Raw genomic sequence first — 27010 nt, forward strand, 5'->3', positions numbered from 1 at the left:
TTCTGCGACAGGTAGGTGTCAGTTTACGGCTCTCCCCATTTATTTGTATTGTATCCGCAAACGGTGACTAACTGTCGTAACAATCTAGTCGACCTTTACGCTCTCTCCTATGGTGAAAACGCGGAGGTTGTTGTTTAAGTAAATAAAAGAAGCTCTACTTTATCTCAATCGACTTGGGGAATGCTAACAAGCGATTCATTATAATGAGATAGTAACATTAAAAAGGGCACAATATTTTTGTGTCATAATAACCCAATGGGAGAAAAGGTGACACAAATGTGTCCCAAAATGCAAATACAGTAACATATTTTTTCATATATATCATATTTACATAAATACTGCAATAAAAACTCACGTGTGGTGTTTTATCTTAATTCAAATAGGCGAATGTCTACACTTATTGTTGTTTTGTCTAACAACGAACACGACAGCTATTTCTATCACAAGGCAATTAAGTAAAGAATAATAAAGAATAATAAAAAAATAAAAAAAAATTACCGAGCTACAGAGTTACTAAATTACACATACAGTTCGCTGCCTTGCAGACTGCGAGTGTAAGAGAGAGAGAGACAGTAGGGGTGAGTGGTAAATGTCTGAAGTGAGAGAAAGGCTGGAGAAGGCGGAGTTTCTCTTTTCCCCGCTCCCCCTCTCGCTGCTCTACACAAGTTTGAGAAAAGATTTTAAAGTGAGAAGCTACCGAACCACGTTGAATTTGTAAACATAATGAATTTGAAACACTCTTTCTCCATTTCATATGGAATAAATGCATTGCATTGATGTTAAAAATGAGGATGTCCCTTTTAAACGGACTGCTCTTGCTCTTTGTCGGACTCACGCAAGGGGGTAAGTTCTTTCAAAATCTTTCAAGTATGGCAGATTTACGGCATGTAAAAAAGGACGTCATTCAGCATGTAAAACATTTGTGTGGGGGGCTTTAACAAGAGTAAACAGATGGACTAAATATCACGTTTTTGGAGGGTTTAATGCAGCAGAGGAAAGTATGGGAATGCCTTCAAAATGAATAGAGCCTTAACACAGGCTTCTGTCTGTTCGCTTGAAGAGAATTGAAATCATTTTTAGTTCAGCTGTTAATGCAAATAAATACACTTTGCATGTTTACAGGTAGCTCTTCAATAGCCAGTTTGTGGTTATTGCCAGTGTTGCATGTGCCTCTGAATGCATGAATCCAACAATATGTATCAACATTGTCTGTAAGTTTAGGCTTTTTTTCTGTCCATATTACAACATTCGTGGTTTTGAGTTACCCTTTAAGATATTTACTTTTCACAGCATTGCAGATGGCCGTGCTAGGTAAAGAGAACAGTCAAATACAATAAAATAAAAAAAGCCTTTTATTTATTAAAAACAATGAAATAGAGCATGCTTTAATGTTTGTGAATCACTGATTTATAATAAGATCATTGATAATATCATACAATTTATGAGATTATTTTAAGGGTCAAATATTGGCAAATTAATTACAAAAAAGATTTCAACAACAGACCTTCTTTTAGGGAAATAATAGAATTATCCATCATTAAAGGAATATTCCGGGTTCAATACAAGTTAAGCTCAATCGACAGCATTTGTGGCTTAATATTGATTACCACAAAAATTTGTCTCAACTTGTCCCATCCTTTTCTTTAAAAAAAAGCAGTGAGGCACTTACAATGGAAGTGAATGGGGCCAATCAGTAAACATTCTAGTACTCACTGTTTCAAAAGTATAGCCACAAGACGTAAACAATATGTGTGTTAACATGATTTTAGTGTGATAAAATCACTTACTAACCTTCTCTGTGTAAAGTTATAGCCAATTTTACAACTTCGTTGCCTTGACTATGTAATGTCAACAAACACTAAAATCTTGATTTAAACAACTTTACAGCTCAAATAATACATGAATTTCAACAAGAGAATTAATGTAAGTGCTTTTATAAAATTATAAGCTTCACATTTCTGTTTTTAAACCCTCCAAAATTTGGCCCCATTCACTTCCATTGTAAGTGCTTCACTGTAACCTCGATTTTTGCTTTTTTAAAGAAAACGAGGGACAAGTCGAAATAAATTTTTTTGTGGTAATCAACATTATGCCTCAAATGCTGTCGATTGCACTTAACTTGTATTGAACTTGGAACATTCCTTTAATTAAACAGTCATGGTAAGATGAGACAACTGTTTATGTATACTTTATGTGACAGCTGTTCTTTGACTTATCAACAAGTTCTTATGATGACATGAAAATTTTGAATACGAGGGTCAACTGTAAAAGTGCTTATAACCATTGGTTACATTGTTCCATCCATTGCTGGTTATTGTTGAATTTCACATTGACAGTTCCTCTGAATTATCAAGGTGTTTCTTCTTCCGAGGAGTGCAGATGCTTTCTGTGGTCTTGTTTTTTGGAGTGCAGTGTCCAGACTTATAAAATCTCCAGGATGTCAGATGTAGGGCCGGATCTCTTTGTGTGATAAAAAGAGACTAAAGATAGCATGCATCCCAGATTTTCTCTCTCTCTCTCTTAGTTCCGATTTGACCTCAAATTACAATTTCTGATAGTCTCATGTAGTTGTTAACTATCAATTAAGAGACCTTATGAAAACCTTAATTTCTAACTGTTATCATTAATGTAGATGTGTGATACACTATTTGGTCATATTTTTGCTCTTCTGCCTTTTATTAGAGACCAGTCAGTATAAGTAATATTCATCATCTGTCATAATCATTTCACATATTCAGACATTCAGACTCCAGTGCTCACATTGATTGTGATGCTTGGGACATTATAAACACAATACATACAAATAATAAATGTTACATTTATTGGAAATGTATTTAAAGACAACAGGCTGTTGGGTGGCCCACATGTAGCATCACAAAATACCAATTGCACTATAATCAACCTAAAAAGTTTGATGGGATCACACAAAAGATCAGTTTTTGTCTTACCCATTAATTAAGGGGTTTAAATACTATGGTAAGACTTGTAAAGAGAAGATGAGAGTGTAGAACATATTTGTGTAGATTAAAGGGTGATGTGGAGTGGCTGGTTTGGAAAACAGCTGCGTCCAAGCCTCCATCTCTGGACAGCCGGGCTAAGACAATGTGGCCATGTCAGAGTCTTTTATGTTGAGAACAGTGTGCTGTCAGGGCAAAGCATGCCAGTTCATGCACTTGGGTATCACAGTGTCTCCCTGGCGCCATCCAGCCTGTCTGACAAAGTGTTGTTATATGACAATAGCCATTCTGTGTGAAAATCCAAATTTAATGGAATGGTTCACCCAAAAATGAAATTCTGTCATAATTTACTAAAAAAAAAAAAAAAAGTATAATTGAAAAGTTATTTGCTGTCATGTTACAATCTTTAAAAATATAACATTAGTCAGTGAAATGAAAGTGATGTCAACCTTCGCTGTGCTTCAGATAAATTAACTGGAGCATTCAGGGCACCAAAACAAGCATCGTGGTTCATAAGTCATATTCTCCTGTTTGCAGCTTCATTCTATGGTGATGGATTTGTGCAGTTAAAAGGGACGGAGTCATCAAGCCGTAACACACTGCACGTCCGTTTCCGCACCTCCAGCCAGAGCGGACTAATTTTCCTGGCTGCAGGGCAGACTGATTACCTGCTGCTGGAGATGAGTGCTGGCAGACTGCAAGTAAGTCAGGTGTTGTTGCTATACTTCACAGCAATCACCCACAGCAATGCTTCAGATCTACCACAACAAAACTGCATGCAGGAACATGTCAATTCCATTCGAACTTGAAAATTCATATTAGAACAAGTATAAAGCTTATGTTATCTTGAAGGAAAAATTCACAATAGATGAAAATCCTTTACACACCCTCATTTTGTTCCAAACTCATTTGACTTTCTTACTTACATGCAACACAAAAGGAGATGATAGGTGGAATGTTAAGGACTGATTTCAGTGCATCATCTTCTTTCCATACAAAAAAGTAGATGGGCACTAAGTGGGTCACTAAAAATTCCTCAAAATATCTCCTTTACAAAAGAAAGAAAGTCATACAGGTTTGGAACAACATGAGGGTGAGTAAATTATGGCATATTACTGTTTTGGGGTACATTATAGAATTGTTTGTTTAAAAATTATAATTTAATCCTCAGTAATAGTAATACAACTACTCTACTCAGTACTATTGAGTATAGTAGACATTAACCCAATACAGGGATAAAGGACATCATCTTCAGCTGCAATAAAACACATTTTATTCATCTTTAAAGACATGGCGTAGTTACACCGATCAGCCACAACATTAAAACCACCTGCCTAATATTGTGTAGGTCCCCCTCGTGCCGCCAAAACAGCGCCAAACCGCATCTCAGAATAACATTCTGAGATTATATTCTTGTCATCACAATTGTACAGAGTGGTTATCTGAGTTACCGTAGACTTTGTAAGTTCGAACCAGTCTGGCCATTCTCCAGCTGACCTCTCTCATCAACAAGGCATTTCCGTCCACAGAAATGACGCTCACTGGATGTTTTTTTGTTTTTGGCACCATTCAGTGTAATATGTAGAGACTGTTGTGCGTGAAAATCCCAGGAGATCAGCAGTTACAGAAATACTCAAACCAGCCCATCTGGCACCAACAATCATATCACGCTCCAAATCACTGAGATCACATTTTTTCCCCCACTTTGATGGTTGATGTGAACATTAACTGAAGCTCCTGACCCGTATCTGCATGATTTTATGCACTGCACTGCTGCACATGATTGGCTGATTAGATAATCGCATGGATGATTGTTGGTGCCAGACGGACTGGTTTGAGTATTTCTGTAACTGCTGATCTCCTGGGATTTTCACACACATCAGTCTCTAGAATTTACTCAGAATGGTGCCAAAAACAAAAAAATCCAGTGAGGCAGTTCTGCGGATGGAAATGCCTTGTTGATGAGAGAGGTCAACAGAGAATGGCCAGACTGGTTCGAACTGACAAAGTCTACGGTAACTCACATAACCGCACTGTTTTGGCAGCATGAGGGGGACCTACATAATATTAGGCAGGTGATTTTAATGTTGTGGCTGATCGGTGTATGTGTTACTTCACCACAGATCCGTCCGCCTTGACACTTCCTTTCAAGGTATTCATTATAAACCTGATGATTGGACTGACTTAAGAGCTGAAGAATGTGAGCTAAAATGACATTGTGTGAGAAAAGTATACATGAGTGGAGGACTGGAGGATCTGCTAGAACAGTGTCAGATTAAGTCAACTTCCACCACCCACAGAATTTAGCATGATTTCTGGAATACATTTTAGTTTTTACTTTTCTTTTTGGGCCACTCACATGAGAAAGTTTAAAGAGGATATCTTTTGGCTACAACAGGGCAGGCCAAGGAGACTTTGTTGATGAATCATTTGCCTAGAATTTAACATGGGAAATCCTCATATCTCAGGTAATTAAATTGGTTTTTAATTGGTTAAATTGGATGGGACCCTCTCTTTCAGTATAGAATATCACAGATTTCCGTTGAGAAAAGGATCCAGATATTCAACGAGCCTTGACAAGTTTGCCTTAGCTGTTTTATGTAAGGCAGTGACATGTAAGGTAGTTCACCCCAAAATAAAATAAAAAATGTCATCTTTTACTTACCCTGATGTTGGGTGATGTTTAGTAGAATATTAGGAACTGACAGACTCAGTCACCATTCAATTTCATTGTATGGAAAAAAGATGCAATGAAAGTGAATGGTGACTAAGACTAAAATTCTGCCTAACATTGCATTTTGTGTTCCAAAGAAGAAAGAAAATCATACATTGATCAGCCAAAACATTAAAACCACTGACAGGTGAATAACATCGATTATCTTGTTACAATGGTACCTGTCAATGGGGTGGGATATATTAAGCAGCAAGTGAACAGTCAGTTCTTGAATTTCATGTGTTGGAAACAGGAATAATTGGCAAGCGTAAGGGTCTGAGTGACTTTAACAAGGGCTAAATTGTGATGGCTAGACGACTGGGTCAGAGCATCTCCAAAACGGCAGGTCTTGTGGGGTGTTCCCAGTATGGAGTGGTTAGTTAGTACCTACCAAAAGTGGTCCAAGGAAGGACAACTGGTGAACCGGCGACAGGGTCATGGGCGCCCGAGGCTCATTGATGCCCGTCTGGTCCTATCCCACAGAAGAGCTACTGTAGTAGAAATTTCTGAAAAACTTAATGCTGGCCATGATAGAAAGGTGTCAGAGCCCATGCTGACACCTATCCACTACCGAAAGCGCCTACAATGGGTACGTGAGCATCAGAACTGGACCATGGAGCAATGGAAGAAGGTGGCCTTGTCTGATGAATCACGTTTTCATTTAGAGCATGTGGACAGCCGGTGCATCGTTTACCTGGGGAAGAGATGGCAGCAGGATGCACCATGGGAAAAAGGCATGCCGACGGAGGCAGTGTGATGCTCTGGGCAATGCATTGGGCAATGTTCTGCTTGGAAACCTTGGGTCCTGGTATTCACGTGGATGTTACTTTGACACGTACCACCTACCTAAAGAATGTTGCAGACCACGTACACCCCTTCATGGCAACGGTATTCCCTGATGGCAGTGGCCTCTTTCAGCAGGATAATGCGCCCTGCCACACTGCAAAAATTGTTAAGGAATGGTTTGAGGAACATGACAAAGAGTTCAAGGTGTTGACTTGGCCTCCAAATTCCCCAGATCTCAATCCGATTGAGCGTTTATGGGATGTGCTGGACCGACAAGTCCGATCCATGGAGGCCCCACCTCGTAACTTACAAGACTTAAAGGATCTGCTGCTAATGTCTTGGTGCCAGATACCACAGGACAAATCTTGTGGAGTCCATGCCTCGACAGTTCAGAGCTGTTTTGCTGGCATGAGGGGGACCTACACGATATTAGGCACGTGGTTTTAATGTTGTGGCTGATTGGTGTATGGGTTTGGAACAACATGAGTGTAAGCAAATCATAGAATTTTCATTTTTGGGTGAACTATCCCTTTAAGGGAAGAATGAAATTGCTCTCCACAAAAATGCTGTTGTTTGTAACTGTCTGTTTTCATCACAAAAGATAATTTCATGGATATTAATAAAAGCGCTTGAATGTATTCTCTTTGCTCTTCAGGTAATCTCATAAGAACTGCTGTTAAAGTGGAAGTTTAGTAGTATAACAAGGTTCCCATACGTCCTGGAAAACCTGAATACCCAAATATCCTGGAAAATAATTATTTGTCCTGTGTAATAAAACTGTATGACTGTGTCGCTAAAAAGTTTTTTTTTACATGTACAAAAACATGGTAACAATCGTTACTCAGGATAGGGGTCAAATACAAACATACGTTTCATTTTGTTACCGTTGCCGGCTGCACACTGTGAAACATCCTCATTGGTTTACTGTCATAAACAAAGAACGTACATTCTGGGCTCATCTGATGTCATCTCTGCTTTGCTCAGACTAAATAGTTTAAGTGTCAGTATAGTGCAAAATAGTATTGTTTTGGATTTGATGGCTGTAGTGTAAACTACAAAAACATTTGAGTTGTAAACTTTAGATAATGATGATGGTCAAAACGCGGCTAAATAAGGCGGAATCGCATCATCACAGTCTGTGAAAAGGGTTCATTAAACCACAAAAGGCTACGATTTAATTAAATAAATATTTAATCTGTGTGTGCGGCATACTTAAAAATGAATGTGTGAAGCCGGCCGCTTATACACTGAAAACATTGCGATCTTCACGTGTGTGTGTGTGTGTGTGTGTGTAGTAGATGACAGAGAGCAGAGTGCTCTAAAACATGCAGCACATAATGACTATATATTTATTTAATTAAATCTCAGCTTTTGGGGGTCGAATAATCACACTGGGAGGTGAGAAACTACCATAAAACACACAGAAAAGCCTAAATAAAAGCTAGATTTAAATGGATTTGAACAATTTAAAAAGACAAAAATGTTTTACTACTGTATAGTAATGTAATGTTAATTGTTATTAAATAATAATAATAATAATAACAACAATGTATAAAAGAATATCTCACATCTGTGATGTTCTGTTGTGCAGCAAATATCTCCAGTGTTTCAAATTTTGTTGGGAGAATTTAGTAAAATTTTATTTGATAAAAATTATGCAATGTTATGATAAAGAAATTAATTTAGATAATTCTATATTATTTCAATAAAGTTTTAATTAATTCATTTAATTTACAAATCATTTTGGTGATAACATTTTATTAAGCTGCCAAATACAGACATTCAGAAAAAATAACCATCCAATAACCACAATACACATCATGACCTCTTGTGTCTTTTTTCTTAAATATAACATCCGTTGGGCACATAAAATGTTGTGGAAATGTACTGGAAAACTGTGCCTTGAAAAGAGTGGGAATATGTTGAAAAGTTTTTACAAAATAAAATCTTGTGTTATCTATAAAATTATCTAAGGATTTTTTCATCCACAGGTAAGGTTGGATCTTGGCTCTGGGGAGAAGGTCCTTTCCTCCGACAGTGGAACTCAGCTGAATGATCTGGCCTGGCACAGTGCAGAGCTTCACCACGAGTTCTACAATGTCACACTGACCGTGGACAACCACTCACAGAGCAGCCTGCAAATGTCAGGCCCAGAACATGAGCTCCACATCAATGATGGTTTATATGTGGGTGACAGAGGAGGTTTGGATAAGGCCTATCTAGCTAGCGATCTCCATGGCTTCCGTGGTTGCCTTGATGAAGTAATATTTAACCAGCACAACCTCCTTTCATCACTGAGGTCCTACTCTGGGTTTAAGAATGTCTATGAGGTTTCTCTTGGATGCAGCCCTCAGTTTTTTGCAAATGAGGATGACACAGTCATTTTTTTCAGCTCAAGGGCTTACATATCCCTTCCACCTTGGACAGCACAGCATGAGTGGGCTCTTGAATGCTCAGTACACACCTTAGCCGAGGATGGGATCATTATGTACAACTCAGCACGGCAGGGTGATTTTGTCGCAATGGAGATCCAGAAAGGTCTGCTTGTTGCTGTGGTCTGTAAAGATGGACTTAAAACAGAGCTACGTTCTCTCAGCTTCATCAATGACAATAAATGGCATGATGTTAAGCTCTACTTTACTTTAAAAAGCCTCCAACTCACAGTAGACGGAGAGACTGTAAAGTCTAGCATTAGCTCCAGGTCAAAACTTTTTCATCTGAAAGGTTTTCTTTTCCTTGGGGGAATTGATGACAGCACACGTAGTGAAGTAAGAAAGGTGGGCCTTTCCTCTGTAGCAGGAAAGCGTGTTAAAGGAGGTTCCTTTAAGGGATGCTTCAGGAACATTAAAGTAAATGATGTTAAAATGGGTCTTCCTAATGCTGTTGTAACTAAAGACATCTCTGTCGGCTGTGAACCTGAAAAGGAGCTAGAGATCATAAGCACTGTAAGCCCAGAAACACTTACCAATACCATTTTTGGCTCTGTCACTCAATCATCAGCCTTCGATGTGTCCACCCTTGCTAAGGGTCTTGTGAGGAAGTATGGAAACAATTTTCTTCAGCTTAGGAACCTTATTGTCCCTGAAGGTGGTCGGGCATCCTTGAATTCAAAGCACATAAAAGTAAATCTTGATTTCAAGAAGCTTGGCATCCGCCAGTCTCAGATTGTCTTCAGGATTGAAGAGCAGCCTGTGCATGGTCAGCTTAGGCTTGATGTGGACCAAGAGCAGGCGGAGCATACGTTCAGCATGCTGGATTTGTGGCACGGCAGAGTGATGTACATCCATGGTGGTTCTGAAGATCCACAGGACTTCTTCATGTTCTCCGTGTTCTCCAGTAGCAGAAAGGAGGTCCCAAACTATCTCAAGGGACGCAAGTTGTATCGGTATAATGTGACTGTTACACCAACCAACGATGCCCCTGAACTGAGTCTGCCTGAAGGAAATCTATTTATTCTCCTCGAGAACTCCAGGAAGAAGCTGACCACTGATGTGATAAAGGCCATAGACATTGACAGCAATTATACAGACCTTGTTTACTCTGTGTTAGGGAATCTTAATTCTGATGCAGGGTTTTTGGAAAACGAAGACAATCCGGGTGCTGCGGTAACCTCTTTCTCCCACTCAGCTCTCTTAGAGAGTAAGATAAATTATGTCCACACTGGAGTGAGGAATTCCAGGATTGTTCTGAGAGTCAGTGATGGAGAGAAGGTGAGTAACACAGTGGTGCTTAGAATCATGGCTGTGGGACTAGAGTATAACATTTCCAATAACACCGGTCTGGAAGTCACTCAGGGAGAGATGTTTCTGTTAAGCACCAACCAACTGGCAGTCTGGACAAATGCAGTGAAGCAGATGGTTGATATTCGTTATGATGTGATGGAGCCACCGAAATTTGGCGAGCTCCAGAGGCTGCATACAAGTGGAGAGTGGAAGATCACAAGCTCATTTTCTCAAAGAGTTCTTGAAAAGGAGCGTTTGAGATACCTCAGCACTTACCAGTCTATTCAAACAAGTAATAGTACAGATCACTTCAAGTGTAAAGTCACTGTGGCTGCTAGAGCTATGGAGGAGCTGGTGTTTCCCATTAAAGTAAAGTGGATAAACTACACAATCGAGAAAAATGAAGCTATAGAACTGGACAAAATTAGGAGTGCTGTAATTGACCCAGAGCATCTATATGCAACAGCACACGGTGTAAGATTGTCTAAGGATGAGCTCCGTTTCAGATTGTTGTCTCTACCAAAACGAGGGATAATTGTAATGAATAATGCCAAATTGGATGAGAATTCCACATTTAGTCAAAGGGACATCACAGATTTAAAAGTAGAATACCAACTAGTGGATAGATCATATGAAGATACCAGTGATGAATTTGTTTTCCAAGTATTCTCAAAGCATGCACATTCTTCTAGTCACACTTTCAAAATTAACATTAAAGCAGATGTCAACAGCATTTTCATGACAAACAATGGGCTGTCACTTCTTGAAGGTGAGAGAAAACTTATAACAAAAGACGAATTGTTTGCTGAAACTCTTAGCACTAAAGAAATGTACTATACCATCACAAAGGCTCCACACCATGGCAAGCTAACACGAATCAACTTGTCCAACTCTACCAAAGAGTTTGACAATATTCTGTTGTTTACCAATCAGGATATTCTAGAGGAGCGTATTATGTATGTTCACGACGACAGTGAAACAACTCTCGATAATTTTACCTTCATTGCCTCAGCAAGTCCATTAACAAAGATTTCTATGACAGAGAATGACATTGGCTCCAAGGAAGGCATTTTTATAATTTCTATACAATTGGTGAATGATGAAAAACCCATCCGTATTGTAGATAAAGTGTTCCATGTTGTCAAAAATGGACAAAGATTACTGACCCTCGATGACCTGTGCTACCATGACGCAGACTTAGACATCAGTGACGGGCAGCTTGTCTACACCAGGCGTGGCATCCCAATGGGGGATTTGGTTCTTGCAAATGACACTTCACACAAGCTCTACCAGTTTCGCCAAGAGGACTTGGAACAGAAACGAGTGTTGTTTGTTCACCATGGGATGAACTCTGGGCGTTTTGTCCTCTTTGTGTCCGACGGCAAGCACTATGTCTCCTCTCTGTTAGATATTACTGCACAGGATGCTTATTTAAAAGTTGGCAACAACACGGGCCTATTGGTTCAGAAAGGACAAGCCAAGACACTTAGTCATGCTAACTTTAGTGTGGATACAAACCTTGACATCAGAAATGACCTTGAAATTGTATTCAAGATCCAAGAGGCTCCAAAACATGGGCAGTTATATTTAAAAGACAGCCAAACTGAGTCATTTACCCAGCATGACCTGAGGAATGGCTTCTTGTCTTATCGCCATGACAACAGTAAGAACCTGGCTGACTTTTTTAAACTCCTAGTGGAAGCAAAGGACCTTCAGCGTGATGCTAAAATCCATGTCAAGGTGTACCTGGAAAGCCATCAAAGGCCACCTGTCATCATTCATAACAAAACCTTACTGGTGGAGGAGGGGAAACCAGTCAAGATTGAGAGCAGTAGACTCAAGGTAAATGTCAATATCGATTATAGCTGTTATTTGACTTTTTTGTGCCATTATTGAACAAAATAGATGTCTGAAGTCCAAAGTATACTTTGGTTTTCCAATGCCGGTACGTCTCGCGCACCGTGCGCTTGATGCACATTTAGTCATCAGCACAGTATGTGTGGACTGTCTGCATGGAGCCTAGTTTTTCTAGACATGCAGACAATACTAAAGAATATCACAAAGCATCGATAGTGCAAATGTGTTGAACAACATCTGTATGGGCTCGTGGTCAAAAGACAATATTTTGAAAGGTTGAGCACTCGACCGTGTGGAAGACGAAGCGGCACGCAGAAAAACTAAGTATACCCTAGACTTTATAGTGTAGAATTTGGTCATATTAATTCATATTGCTGCATTAAGGGAATTCTGTTGAAGATTTACTGTTTAAAAGCTGTTATATTGCTATAAAATATAAAACATTGTACTGTCTGTTTCTCTTCAGGCAACTCATGAGGCTAGTTCACCCTCAGAAATAACCTTCACCATCAAAGTTGCTCCAGCTCATGGATATCTGCGCCGTTTTATTGAGGGTAAAGATCAGTACCAAGGAACACAAGAGGACCCATTGGTGACCTTTTCCCAACAGGATGTTAATGCTGGCAACATTCAGTATGTACAGGTGGCACCTGGTCAAATGAGTGATTCACTCACTCTAGAGGCCAGCAACGGGGTCGCTGAGGTCAGTGACATCATCATGCCTGTGGATATCATCCCATGCCTCATACCCATTGAGGTGTCCAATATCACTCTGAAGGAAGGGGCATCTAAAGCACTCACTGAGGAGATCATCAGAGTAACCAACCCACATTTCTCTGGCCTCAATTTTGTTTACTACATCTCAGAGAGTCCCATGCATGGCCACATTGAGAATTCACGTTTTCGAGGGATACCTACAACCTACTTTACAAGGAAACAGGTAACATTTTACCTAAATCTAACATCTTTTATTGAAGAAATAGTTCACCCAAAAAGTATCATTCTCTACATTTACTCACCCTTATGTTGTCTTAAACTCGTATGACTTTCTTTCTTCCGCTGAACACAAATGAAGATATTAATGGAGATATGATGAGAATATATCCATACCATGCAAATGAAAGGTGACCACATTTTCAAGCTCCAAAAAGGACATAAAGACAGCATAAAGGTAATCCATATGTCTCCAGTGATTTAATCCATGTCTTCCAAAGCGATCTAATCGATTTTGGGTGAGAACAGACCAAAATATAAAGACTGTTTCAGTATAAAACTTGACGTCAGCAGTCTCCTTGGATATCATGATTTCAAGCTCAGTTATACTTCCTATAGCGCCTTCTAGCAGTCTGCGCATGCGTCAAGCTCTAGAAAGTGTAAACAAGCTTGAAATCATGATATTGCCTAGAGACTGCAATGGCAAGATAAATAATGAAAAAGGAGTTACATTTTGGTCTGTTCTCATTTAAAACCGATTAGATCACTTAAGAAGACATTGATTAAACCACTGGAGTCTTTTGGATTATCTTTACGCTGCCTTTATGTCTTTTTTGGAGCTTGAAAATGTGGTCACCTTTCACTTGCATTGTATAGACAAACAGACATAATATCTCCATTAAAATACTCTATCTTTGTTTGTGTTCCAGAGAAGAAAGAAAGTCATACGAGTTTGAGATGACATAAGGGTGAATAAATGTTGAGAGAATTATCATTTTTGGTGAACTATTTGATTAAAAAATAGGCTATGAAAAGAGAGAAACAATTACTCAAAACCTTTTAACAATATTATACGTACATGTGTTCTAATTTATAATCATTCTTATTGTAATTTATAGTTGATTGCGTCCATAATTAACATTTGTTTCTTATGTTACCATTAAAAATGGTACCATAATAAGTACCAATTTTAAAAGGTCAAACAATTTATGATTAATGCTGCTAAAGAAACCAGCAAACCTGGTCATCAGCATGTGTGTTGGGTAGATTACTTCTGAAAAGTAAACTAATTACAAATTACACAACTATAAGGATAATCAGTTACTTAATCTTTTAGATTACACTTTTTAGGTAATCTAATCTGGTTACTTTTGAATTATTTATTGCATGTTTTGATGAAAATGTAATTTTAAGTTTATTAGGTTAGGTACCAGATTTACCATCCTTTACACACTTTCATTAAACGTTAGTAGACATGAAATCAAACAACAATTTGCTATTTGCCAGTTCCTGAATTCCATTGGCAGCTCTTTAAAAGTCAAGACTGATAGGTACTGAATCAATATGTAATCATGTCCATAAAAATAACTGAAATCTGATTAAGCATGCAAAAAATGAAATGTAATCTAATTACAAGTATTTGATTTTTTTTATATGATTATGCAGTCCAAATTACATGTAGTCCATTACTACCCAACACATATATTGTGTTTTGGATGCTGGTGTCCCCAATAGGCTTCCTAATTAGCTACCCACCAAGACTTTCTTGGTTAACCATCTTGAGCAGAAAGATTATGCTGATCGACCAGTTTACCAGCTAAGTTTTTCTAGTGAACATCAGATCCACCAGCTAAACCAGCACCAAACTAGCAATAAACAGCATAATCCAGCCTGGACCTACATGAAAATTCCTACTGGCCTGAGATTGTCTTTTCAGCAGGGAAGATAAAGTTAGTTAGTTCGTTAGTTAGTTAATTCGTTAGTTAAAGTCACTTTTTCTAACCAACAAACCTTTGTAGATTTACATATGTAATATCTTCTTATTTCTTGCATGGCACTGATGTAGGTGGAGCAGGAGTTTATTTATTATGTCCATGACAACACAGAGACCTTAGAGGACCACTTCACAGTTACAGCAAATGACACAGACCTGCGAAAACACAGTGCACCATGGACAGTGTATGTTCAAGTCACAGCCGTCAATGATGAGCCTCCAGTCATTACAGCCAATAAGGTCCTCAGGGTGAGATGACTATATATAAACCTCACTATTTTTATATTCCTAAACTGAGGTCAGCTTGAGGTTTCAATCATAAGAATGTGTTATTGAGGTAGGTTACACTGTGGCGAACTAAAAGTATAGAATTTGTGAACTGATTCAATATTTTAGTGTTTGTATTTGTAAAGTGGCACACAAATAGAAATTTCCACTGGTCTCCATGTTGTAGATCATTGGTCACAGAAGAATGTAGACATGTACACAGTTCTTTCTGAGACCCTTAAGGCCAAGCCACTAGTTCTAGACATGTAAATTATTGACTTTAACTTCAAGAGAAGTCTAAGATACAGAACACAGACTCTGTCACAGGCAGTCAGCAGGAATCCAGAATGGCTGCCCCAAATGCTTCAGATTCCTCAAGGCATTTCAATGTCATGGTTTTAAACTTAAGGGATTTATCTGCTGAAAGACCCTCAGAGATAGTTCAGAGCAGTATTTATTTACAGTGTGCTTATGGTAGGCTATCCTCTAGCCTAGTCTGACTCGATAAAAGAACTGAAATCATTGAATGCCATAAGATATGCTTTAAAATACTGTTGCATTTAAATATTTAGTATGCCCACAAGGTGGCTCACTACTGCATGTACAGAGTGCTCAGATTTATTAGGAATGATGACAATCAAATTTATATAATTTCATTACTAATGTTTTGCCTTACTCAAAAGGGGTTTAGAATATTAGACCCTTCATTACTATAAGGTCCCTGGCTAAATTAATGTCTGTTCCCAAAGGACTTTTTTGGATATTCAGATACTCAGTTACTTGGGGCCTGGGTAGCTCAGTGGTAAAATAGGCTGACTACCACCCCTGGAGTTCACTAGTTGCGTGCTGAGTGACTCCAGCCAGGTCTCCTAAGCAACCAAATTGGCCCGGTTGCTAGGGAGGGTAGAGTCACATATGGATGGCGTGAAGCCTCCACACGCGCTATGTCTCCGTGGCAACGCGTTCAACAAGCCACATGATAAGATGCGCGGGTTGACTGTCTCAGATGCGGAGGCAACTGGGATTTGTCCTCCGCCACCCGGACTGAGGCGAAATCACTATGCGACCACGAGGACTTAGAGCGCATTGGGAAATGGGCATTCCAAATTGGGAGAAAAAAAAAAAAAAAAAAGAATTTGGATTACTGGATTACTAAAAAAGCTAAATTTACTGAAAGTCATTTTAAAACTTTTTTTTTTAAATAAATCATATAAACCCATTTTAACAGATTACCACCAAAACGTGCATACAAGAAATAATCCAAGGAAATAATCCTTTATTTTATAGGAATAGTTCAATCAAAAATGAAAATTCTCTCATAATTTATTCACCTTCATGTCATCCCAGATGTGTATGACTTTCTTTCTTCTGCAGAACACAAACAAAGATTTGTAGAAGAATATTTCAGCTCAACAAAGTTTTGAAAGCTGAAATAGCTGAAATATTCTTCTAAAAATCTTTGTGCTCTGCAGAAGAAAGTCATACACATCTGGGATGGCATAAAGGATGAGAGAATTTTCATTTTTTTAAATAATTGTAAAAAGATTTTTAAAAGATTTAAAAAGCCTTATCTCATTCCTCTTTATGCAATACAGTATATGTTAGTAACTGTTGTCTTTATTAGAAACAGACAGGACTTAAATATTGTGTAATATTGTGGTGAGTTGGCAGATTTTTAACACTGTGGAAACCCCAAAAATATACAGGTGCATCTCAATAAATTAGAATGTCGTGGAAAAGATCATTTATTTCAGTAATTCAACTCGTGTATTAAATAAATTCAATGCACACAGACTGAAGTAGTTTAAGTCTTTGGTTCTTTTAATTGTGATGATTTTGGCTCACATTTAACAAAAACCCACCAATTCACTATCTCAAAAAATTAGAATACATCATAAGACCAATAAAAAAAACATTTTTAGTGAATTGTTGGCCTTCTAGAAAGTATGTTCATTTACTGTATATGTACTCAGTACTTGGTAGGGGCTCCTTTTGCTTTAATTACTGCCTCAATTCAGCGTGGCATGGAGGTGATCAGTTTGTGGCACTGCCGAGGTGGTATGGAAGCCCAGGTTTCTTTGACAGTGGCCTTCAGCTCATCTGCATTTTTTGGTCTCTTGTTTCTCATTTTCCTCTTGACAATATCCCATAGATTCTCTATGGGGTTCAGGTCTGGTGAGTTTGCTGGCCAGTCAAGCACACCAACACCATGGTCATTTAACCAACTTTTGGTGCTTTTGGCAGTGTGGGCAGGTGCCAAATCCTGCTGGAAAATGAAATCAGCATCTTTAAAAAGCTGGTCAGCAGAAGGAAGCATGAAGTGCTCCAAAATTTCTTGGTAAACGGGTTCAGTGACTTTGGTTTTCAAAAAACACAATGGACCAACACCAGCAGATGACATTGCACCCCAAATCATCACAGACTGTGGAAACTTAACACTGGACTTCAAGCAACTTGGGCTATGAGCTTCTCCACCCTTCCTCCAGACTCTAGGACCTTGGTTTCCAAATGAAATACAAAACTTGCTCTCATCTGAAAAGAGGACTTTGGACCACTGGGCAACAGTCCAGTTCTTCTTCTCCTTAGCCCAGGTAAGATGCATCTGATGTTGTCTGTGGTTCAGGAGTGGCTTAACAAGAGGAATACGACAACTGTAGCCAAATTCCTTGACACGTCTGTGTGTGGTGGCTCTTGATGCCTTGACCCCAGCCTCAGTCCATTCCTTGTGAAGTTCACCCAAATTCTTGAATCGATTTTGCTTGACAATCCTCATAAGGCTGCGGTTCTCTCGGTTGGTTGTGCATCTTTTTCTTCCACACTTTTTCCTTCCACTCAACTTTCTGTTAACATGCTTGGATACAGCATTCTGTGAACAGCCAGCTTCTTTGGCAATGAATGTTTGTGGCTTACCCTCCTTGTGAAGGGTGTCAATGATTGTCTTCTGGACAACTGTCAGATCAGCAGTCTTCCCCATGATTGTGTAGCTTAGTGAACCAAACTGAGAGACCATTTTGAAGGCTCAGGAAACCTTTGCAGGAGTTGATTAGCTGATTGGCATGTCACCATATTCTAATTTTTTGAGATAGTGAATTGGTGGGTTTTTGTTAAATGTGAGCCAAAATCATCACAATTAAAAGAACCAAAGACTTAAACTACTTCAGTCTGTGTGCACTGAATTTATTTAATACACGAGTTTCACAATTTGAGTTGAATTACTGAAATAAATGAACTTTTCCACGACATTCTAATTTATTGAGATGCACCTGTATTAATCAACCGACACTAAGCTGGCCTTTAATATTTGTATGATCATTTCCTCAGGTGTGGGTCGAGTCAGTCACAGAGATCACCCCTGAGGATCTAAATGCAGAAGATGAGGACACACCCCCTGAGCAATTGGAGTACATCATTACCCAACCCAGCAATGGACATCTGGCTCTGAAGAGTGCCCCCAAAAGGCCAATTATGAACTTTACTCAAGCTCACATTGACCAGCGGCTGCTGCTTTTCGTTCATACTGGTGAGATATAATTTACAAACTTCTTAAGTTATAAAAACCTCATGTCTTATGTTTTAACATGGCCTGTGTAATAGTGTGACAACTCTAACCTCTTTGGAGAAAAGAGAGTAGAATGTAACAGTGGCATAGAATAACTCACTTTTTATGCATTTTGTACATAGTATACGTTATTCCACAGGTTCAGTACAGAATACAATTTAAGTATTCATTTATGAAAGCAGTGAAAATGGAATGGTTGTCACAGCAATTAATATCAGAGTTGGTAAACTGTATTTATATCTAAAAGGTTCTTAAAAAAGACTGAGCGCTTTGTCTTAAAGGAATATTCCGGGTTCAGTACAAGTTAAGCTCAGTCGAAAGCATTTGTGGCATAATGTTGATTACCACAAAAAATAATTTCGACTCATCCCTCCTTTAAAACAAAAGCAAAAATCGAGGTAACAGTGAGGCACTTACAGTGGAAGTGAATGGAGACTAATTTGTGCAGGGTTTTAAGGCAGAAATGTGAAGCTTATAATTTTATAAAAGCATTTACATGAATTCTCCTGTTAAAATTCATGTATTATTTGAGCTGTAACGTTGTTTAAATCGTCGTTTTAGGGTTTGTTGACATTACATCGTCATGGCAACAAAGTTATAAAATTGGCCATAATTTTACACAGAAAAGGTTAGTAAATTATTTTATCATACTAAAATCATGTTAACACGCATATTGTTTATGTCTTGTGGCTATACTTTTGAAATAGCGAGTATGTTATCATTTACGGATTGGCCCCATTAACCTCCATTGTAAGTGCCTCAATGGAACCCAGATATTATTTAGACAGGAGGTTTAATTTAGGTTTTATCTTTTCTCATTTTCACTGACTTGTGCAGTGATCCTTCAGTGATCCTAACACCACTAACATTTTTCTTTATGCAGTTTGTTGTTTACATGCTAAATGAGGGTCATACTAAATGTAGCTTTTGACCCACAGCAGGTAGGTATGAAGGAAAATTAGAGTTAGCTATTAGATATATATATGCAGCCAGCCCTGCATATTATACTGCAGTTTTTAAAGATGTGGGCAACATGAGATGTAATCACATTATGAGTAATTAAATTATGTGACAAGGTATTAGTTGTTTATTTTCATGGTGCAGCACACTGTAAACTATTTCAATCCCTGACAATGATGGTGTTTGATCTGTTCTGCTCCTCAGGTCCTATGTCAGGAGGCTTTAACTTCCAAGTGAATGACGGTGTGAACTTCGCTCCCAGGCAGATATTCAGTATTACAGCTCGTGCCCTGGTTCTAACTCTAGAGAAGGCTGGACCTCTCCAGGTGTTTCCAGGTAACACTGATTAACTCTTGCAAACATACTGTACATCAGGTTTAAGCTGTGAATTGATATATTCTGTCACACACAGTGACCAGAACTTTACTGGAGATTTATTTTAAGGTGCTCTTAGTAATTTGTATTTATTTATTTATTGCTAATTGCTATAATTTTAATCAGAAAATATAGTAATAGTACAATAGTATTGTTGAAAAACAATATGTAAAAAAAATATGTTTAAAATGATATACATTCACATGAGATCAACACTCAATCAGTGTTAGAAAAAAGCTGCTTCATTCTACACACATGTATTGTGCTGGACACACATTCATGTGTGCTACCATGTTGAGATCATATGATCAGGCAAATGTTACTCGTTTTATATTAATAAGGCCTTGTAATTAGATGCTGTCACTCACAGAATAAATAAATGAAGGCAGACTGCAAATAGGGAATTTTTACAAAGACATCAGAAACTATGAACTTATGTTTTATGTGATGTTGCATCTATGCCGCTAGGTGTCAGTGCAACTTAAAAACTAATTTTACTAAGTGCACCTTTAATATCTGTAGGGAAGTGGTCTCTATAATATCAAATAGTGGATGATGTCAACTATGAAAACAGAAATCAGTCTGTGAAGACAAAACAAAAGGCCTCCTGCATGTTTTTATTCCTAGTTTTATATAGTCATTTTAGGTATCAGAAGTTAATAATCATGGAGTTAAGGGTAAAATAAAATTTTATGTAATCCACTGCAGTGAGTTTAGCTTCTGGAGTAATAACTCACTCACCTGCTAAGTCAGTGCACTAGAATGACACCTCCCTTCTGCTCACTATAAAGTCAACAAACATGAATCTCTCTACCCACTTGTAGCCAGTTAAGACTTCTTAGTCTCTGTCTGACCGTAAACACATTAATTGTTTCTAAATCCTAGTACCAACCAATCCATGTAATAACAAAACTACTTTAACTGCTTAGCTATATATATCTAAGTGGGAGCTTGTGAACACTGAACAGATCTCAGTAGACTACTGTCATTTCCTTCATTTTAAAACACGTAGTCACATGCCAGATTTAAACTAGAGCTAAAAAAGCTTCCAAGACATAGCTTTGTCTGAGACAAATTCACTACCAGCTGCTGCATCTGTTCTCAATTGTGTAAATGGCTGACTTTAGCAAGACTGAACTAAAAGATAACATCAATGTTGTTTTTTTTTTGTTGTTGTTTTTTTTTTTTGCTTTATTCCTAATTAACTTTTAGAGCTTAACATGAGCAGGGATTTCAAATGTAATTCCAGAAATGAAAAATATCATTGCATTCACAGAAAATGTAAAACAGTTCTTTTAGACTCGTTATTCTGTGTTGAAATGTTGATGTCCATGTGTGAGAGCACAAGTGTTTCTCAATGCACATCCTGTCAAGCTATTCTTGTGGCTCTGTGCTAAGTGAGTTGTCATGGCCTCAATCAATTGGTAAGACACAACAGAAAAATATAAATACATTTCATTCGGAACGAATGACCTTCCATTAAGGTTATTTTTATTACAAGATCAGTAGTGTATTTTAGCAAAATCCTGCTTTTATTATAGCTCAAATTCATCTCAGGCAGTCACTCTACTGTGCCCTAAACCTAAAGGTGATCTGAAACAGGATCCTGAAACACCTTCCTTAACCTCAAGAATCCCTTTTTCTGACCACGTTTAGCAAATATAGCAAATATATAAGTAACTTGCAATGTTTTATTGGCTGTAATTTCTGGTTCATCTGCACACTTCGAATCACTTCTGTTAAACTTGCCACATAAAAGTCAAAGATTCCGATTTCAAAGCATCTAAGCAAACATGTACCAAACAAAGTGGTTTTGTTTATAGCACACGGCAGACAATTGCTATTGTTTTGGAAGTTTCCAGTAGCTGAGTTTCATCCAGGGTATTTCTTATGTGTTTTGTTTTTTTCATCAGGCTCCTCATCGCTGATTTCAAAAGAGGTTCTTCAGGCAGTAACCAATGACGATAACAGCATCTCAAACCGAACCATTTATTTTACTGTAATCAATCTTCCGAAATTTGGAAAACTGGTTAATGTGCAGGCAGACAATTCCACTGTAAATATCTCATCCTTTACACAACAAATGGTGAGTGTTGCCAACTCTTTGTCCTAAATCTATGCCATGCATAGCAGATTGCAGGGCAATAAATTATACATGTACTTTTACTATGACCATAATCTGAGAGCATGTCAAGCTTTAAAGTAAAATGTTACATGTTTTAGTTAGTTATAGGGCAATAGGTGTGGGTCCTACTTGTGCTGATACTCCAAATGTGATTATGACTCTATTTTGGTATGTGGAAAACACCAGGAAATAATATTTTACAGTCATTGCTTGTTCCAGGAATTAGGGGTCATGTTACATACTTGAGCTTTGCATTTTACTTAAACTGTAATCATTACAGGTGGATAAGGGCGAAGTGGCATATGAGCAGAGTCATGTGACCTCTTTGGAATGGGCAACAATTGACAAGTTCACATTTACTGTGTCATCCCCTCCTGCTACACTTGAAACGCAGACATTTGACATTGACATTTCATATGAAAATGTTGGACCTGAACGTAGTTCTGTGCTCCTCAAAAACAAAGGTACAGTCTGGCAATCTTATCTGGTTTATAGTAAATAAAGTTCAGTTCCAAAGCAAAGCATAAAGACAGAAAGAAACTAACCATTTACAATAATGTAATATCTGAGTTTTTCTTCAACTTCAGGCTATTTTATGTCTCAGGGGTTGATTTTATCAGATTTTAACTTTCTTCTTTTTGTTACATGAAAGTAACTTGAAACTTGAAAACTTTTTACCAGGCCTTTGTTGTTTATTTTTTATTCTTTTATACTTTCAAATGCCTTTTATTAATAGATTTTACTGTTTTAACCTTGTCCCAGACCCAGACATTTAATATAGTGTAAAATTGTGATTAGTGGGCAAGTGAAAGCTTAAAAAACAATACTGGACAAAACATTAAACAGTACCCCCAAAAAGTCAAAAGTATGAATGTCTTTGCAGTATATAACAAAATATCAAACAAGGTGGCATTCTTATTAAAGAAATATAGCACAAACACACTTTTCATGCAAATCATTTCACAAAAAGAAGTTTAAGTTTCAAGTGATAAAATAATAGATATATTGTTCAAAACAAAAGTATATGGACTTTTTCATATTTAGTAAAACATGTCCAAAGTTAATGTGAGGAACTACAACTACGGTTATTCTGCTAGAACACTTCCGCAAACTTGAGAGTTTCACACTTCATACATCCACCAAAAATGACTTTGACACCAGTTAAAAGTAAACCTTTGTCAAAGAAAATAACCATTTATCATGTTTTATTTTTTTATGTCTAGGTGTGGAAGTAACTGAGGGTGATAAAGTACTTATTGACAAATCAATGCTGGATGCGTCCAATCTCATGACTAAGCAGCCTGAATCAAAGCGCAGCTCTTATGAGGTTTGGTACCAGGTCACATCTCTACCACAGCATGGTGTCATTATTGTTGGAGAACGAAATCTCACAATAGAAAAACCCAATTTCTCTCAGTTCATTCTCAACAAGTATGGAATCACATACCATCATGACAACTCTGAGACCACCCATGACCATTTCAGCTTTGATGTGTACCTCAACCTGAAGAGCAAACCACCAACACGCCCCCTAGATGACTCAGAGGTATTGTCTGAATCTTTTAACATCACTATTATCCCTGTAAATGATCAGCCACCTGTTCTGAAGACCAAAGCCCCCAGCCTTAAACTTGTCCAGGGTAACACCGTGGCTATTGGACCCAACAACTTACGTGTGGTAGACTTGGATAATCCACCTAATGAAATCCAATACACTGTCATTAGTAAACCTAGCAATGGTTTCCTTGCCATCACAGAGCACTTGAATGAATCCGTGAATTCCTTCTCTCAGGCTCAGATCGATAATGAGGAGTTGTTCTTTGTCCATGACGGCAGCCCTGCATCTGGGGCATTCTACTTCAGCGTCACTGATGGCCATCATCGTCCGTTGTATAAACTCTTTAACCTAGAAGTAATAGAGATCATAGTTTCACTTGCAAACAACACAGAGGTGCTACTGGACCAAGGACACACCTCTGTGGTACTCACACAGTCACACTTATCTGCCGTGACCAATGGTAAAAACGATACTGTCCATTATAAAATTACAGTACCACCACAGTACGGTAAACTTCTACTTGACAATGAAATGGTTGATGTTTTCAGTCAAGACGATCTCCAAATGCAGAAGTTGAGTTACCACATGGTCAACCTCGTGTCTTCTCATGATAACTTTGAGTTTACTGCCTTCACAACAGAGGCAAACCTAACTAATCAAGTAGTGAATATCACTGTAAAACCCCTAATTAAGTACACAGAAGGAGTAAAGTTTCCAAATGGAATTCGAATGAATCTGAAGCCACACTTTCTGAATGTGTCTGAACTGGCTTTGTTGAGTGGTAGTGACCCGTTGTTTGAAATTACGTCACCTCCAGAGAATGGCAGGATTTTCAGGACAACCGGCAGCAAGAGAAAGAAAGCTGAATCTGTGGAGTCTTTCACTTTCAGTGAGCTACAGCAGAAGAGACTGGCCATTGAGTTTAGTGCGAATCTGACAGGAGTCCAGGAAGTAAATGACTCTCTTGGATTTGTGCTTAAAGCTAATAATGTCCAACCTGCCAGGGGGATTTTTGCCTTCAGCATCATACCCTATGTTCCTACTCTTGTGATGTCAACAATGATGCCACTATCCACAACCAGACCTGTGTTTCCAAACCAAACCACAGTGATGGACCCTGCTCCATTTTCAACATCTCCCTCTGTGAAATCGACACGACGGGTGACCAAATCAAAATTCAAGGGTCTCAACCGTTGGGGTAACTCAGACAGCAATGGCATTGATACCACTATCTTGAAACCAACACAAGGGTCAGAAGAGGTGTATCCTATAAATAAAACTCCAGTGAAAGTGGAATCAGTAACCCAGACGGGCTCCTCAAATTCAATGATCATCCTATTGCCTCTACTTGCTTTCCTACTACTAGTCATCATTGTGGTTGTGTTGGGGCTGCTCTTAAGGCGGAACTGGAGGAAAAAGCCTTTTAAGAGTACATTAGTACCTGAGCCAGATGACCCATCCTATCAGGATCAGCCAAAGTGGAGTGCAACCGTCCCCATTGTAACTGTCACTCCACTTAATCCAAGAACCTCTGGGAGTTCTACCGCAACCAGACTACAAACCAGAGGTGAAAACTCCCCGCATGGTCAGACTACATCTCTGTGCTCTTTTGAAGACCTGGAGCCTGAAGTTTCACAGCTTTGCAGGACCACCAACCCCACCCTGCGAGATAATCAGTACTGGGTATGACCTATGACCTTGGTTAGAGTACAGACCTCTCTAAGCTTCAGATTCAGCATTCTCTGCATTCTCTGCTAATGATTGAATTCTTCCAGAGGGCATTTACATTTCTGTAAAAAAGACACTACATCTTCAAAAATCAGTGGTATCAGCCATTATGTTTTGCAAATATTGCACACAATCAATTTTCCCACATGAACCCAAATTTGTAAGTTACTGAGGGAGAAAACATTGGCCAGCTGAAGACGTAAGTATTCTTATGAAAGCTTAATCATACTGATAACAGTATTTTTAAAAAGTTAATTTTAATTTGGTAACACTTTACAGTAAGATTGTGTGTTAACATTTATTAATCTTGATTAATGTTAATTTATTAAAAACAAATTCAATGTTAGTTCATAATGCATTAACTAATGTACACTGTCCAACTTTTGATTTAAAAAATATATTAGTATTTTGAAACTAACATGAACCTAGATTAATACGTGTTGTCAATTGTTCTTTCATGTTAACTAATGTAGTAAACTAATGTTAACAAAAACAACCTTATTGTAAAGTGTTACCTTGAATTTTTTTATCCTCATTGGCTGACCATTATTGTATTTTTGTTTGTTTGCTTAATACATTGTGAAGACACAAGTGAGACTGGGTGTTTTGTTTAAAGAAGATTTTGTGTCTACCTCAGTTATGATAATCATTTTGAGTCAGGAAAATGACCCCACGCCCCCCCCTCCCCCCTTAAAAAACACTTAAAATACACTGTAATGATATGACACAGAAACCATTTCAATGGAATAACATTATGTGGTACCTATATCTTTGTTTACTGAAAATATTTAAACCTTCAAGGATATTTAGTTATAGACTTTGTTAAATATTATAATTACATTTATTCTGTTACTGAAAGAAAATAAGTGTAAACAAGTGGTGTGCACATTTTAATGTTACGTAAGGTATATCTTTTGGGTGTGTTTTACTTAATCATGTTGCGTGTTATAATTTAATGTTTATGTAAATGTTTTTTGTAATCTCAGGAACTTCCTTACAGAAGTAATAACATGCATAGAAGTTGTAACTCTTTAAATAATGATGCAATGTGATGAAACCACTGGATTCCTGGCACTGACTTTGTTTTATGTTGTGGTCAGTAAAACACTGTTTTATACTATTGAACTACTCAGAGTGTCAAAGAAGTAAATTAATGTCAATATACAGTATTTAATACATTTTATCAGTTTTGGCCAAAGTCAAAGTGCATTTCACTATGTTTAGGCATGTGGTGTATTATTTCAATAGTTATTAAATATGCAAAAGTTTTTTTGTTTTTTTTTTATGCCCACTGTGACCCAATGTTGTACAAAAAAATGTCAACTTGGATTTAGAACAACCTGGAAGTCATATTTCATGGAACAGAGTTACATAATATGAGGTTGGTGCTGAAACTGAATATACTCTATTTACTGTAGATTCAGTCTTTGTGCTCTTTCAAAGTTCAACTTTTTGTTACAAATTTTTTTCTTTGTCATTGTATATTTTTTTCTCATGAAAGAGTCCTATGTATGATACACTGAATAGTTCTATTTGTCAATAAACTGTGTGTGTACTGCAGCTATCTTGACTCTTCAAATCTTTTGGAGTAGGCAAAATGTAACCATATTGTGATACATTCACTGGGCACTTTATTAGATATACTATGGTCCTAATAAAGTGCCCGACGTGGTCTTCTGCTGTTTGTAGCCCATCT

At 37.9% G+C, this 27010-nt stretch overlaps 2 protein-coding genes across 2 annotated transcripts in view; one reads left to right on the plus strand and one right to left on the minus strand.

Moving 5' to 3' along the window:
• Window positions 1-368: 368 nt before the first annotated feature.
• LOC127429344 (chondroitin sulfate proteoglycan 4-like) lies at window positions 369-26874 on the plus strand. The gene is made up of 10 exons (XM_051678326.1): window positions 369-843; window positions 3495-3658; window positions 8448-12020; window positions 12502-12975; window positions 14815-14991; window positions 18331-18529; window positions 19733-19864; window positions 21817-21989; window positions 22309-22492; window positions 23252-26874. The coding sequence occupies exons 1-10, from the start codon at window positions 777-779 to the stop codon at window positions 25273-25275; spliced, it is 7167 nt and encodes a 2388-aa protein (XP_051534286.1). The 5' UTR covers window positions 369-776; the 3' UTR covers window positions 25276-26874.
• The window catches only part of LOC127429522 (sorting nexin-18-like), a 34983-nt gene continuing 31772 nt past the window's right edge, over window positions 23800-27010 (minus strand). The window contains exon 3 of the transcript XR_007895304.1: window positions 23800-23934. The gene's annotated coding sequence lies outside the window, so the exon portion shown is untranslated. The remainder of the gene's footprint in view (window positions 23935-27010) is intronic.

The sequence above is a fragment of the Myxocyprinus asiaticus genome, chromosome 3 (assembly GCF_019703515.2).
Source record: "Myxocyprinus asiaticus isolate MX2 ecotype Aquarium Trade chromosome 3, UBuf_Myxa_2, whole genome shotgun sequence".
In the NCBI taxonomy this organism is placed as follows: domain Eukaryota; kingdom Metazoa; phylum Chordata; class Actinopteri; order Cypriniformes; family Catostomidae; genus Myxocyprinus; species Myxocyprinus asiaticus.

Excerpts from the sequence above, each read along its gene's own strand:
- LOC127429344 (XM_051678326.1), top strand. The coding sequence starts at position 777 with ATGTTAAAAATGAGGATGTCCCTTTTAAACGGACTGCTCTTGCTCTTT. Across the intron at positions 844-3,494 it reads TGTCGGACTCACGCAAGGGG|CTTCATTCTATGGTGATGGA; the intron begins GTAAGTTCTTTC and ends TCCTGTTTGCAG. Across the intron at positions 21,990-22,308 it reads CATCCTTTACACAACAAATG|GTGGATAAGGGCGAAGTGGC; the intron begins GTGAGTGTTGCC and ends TAATCATTACAG.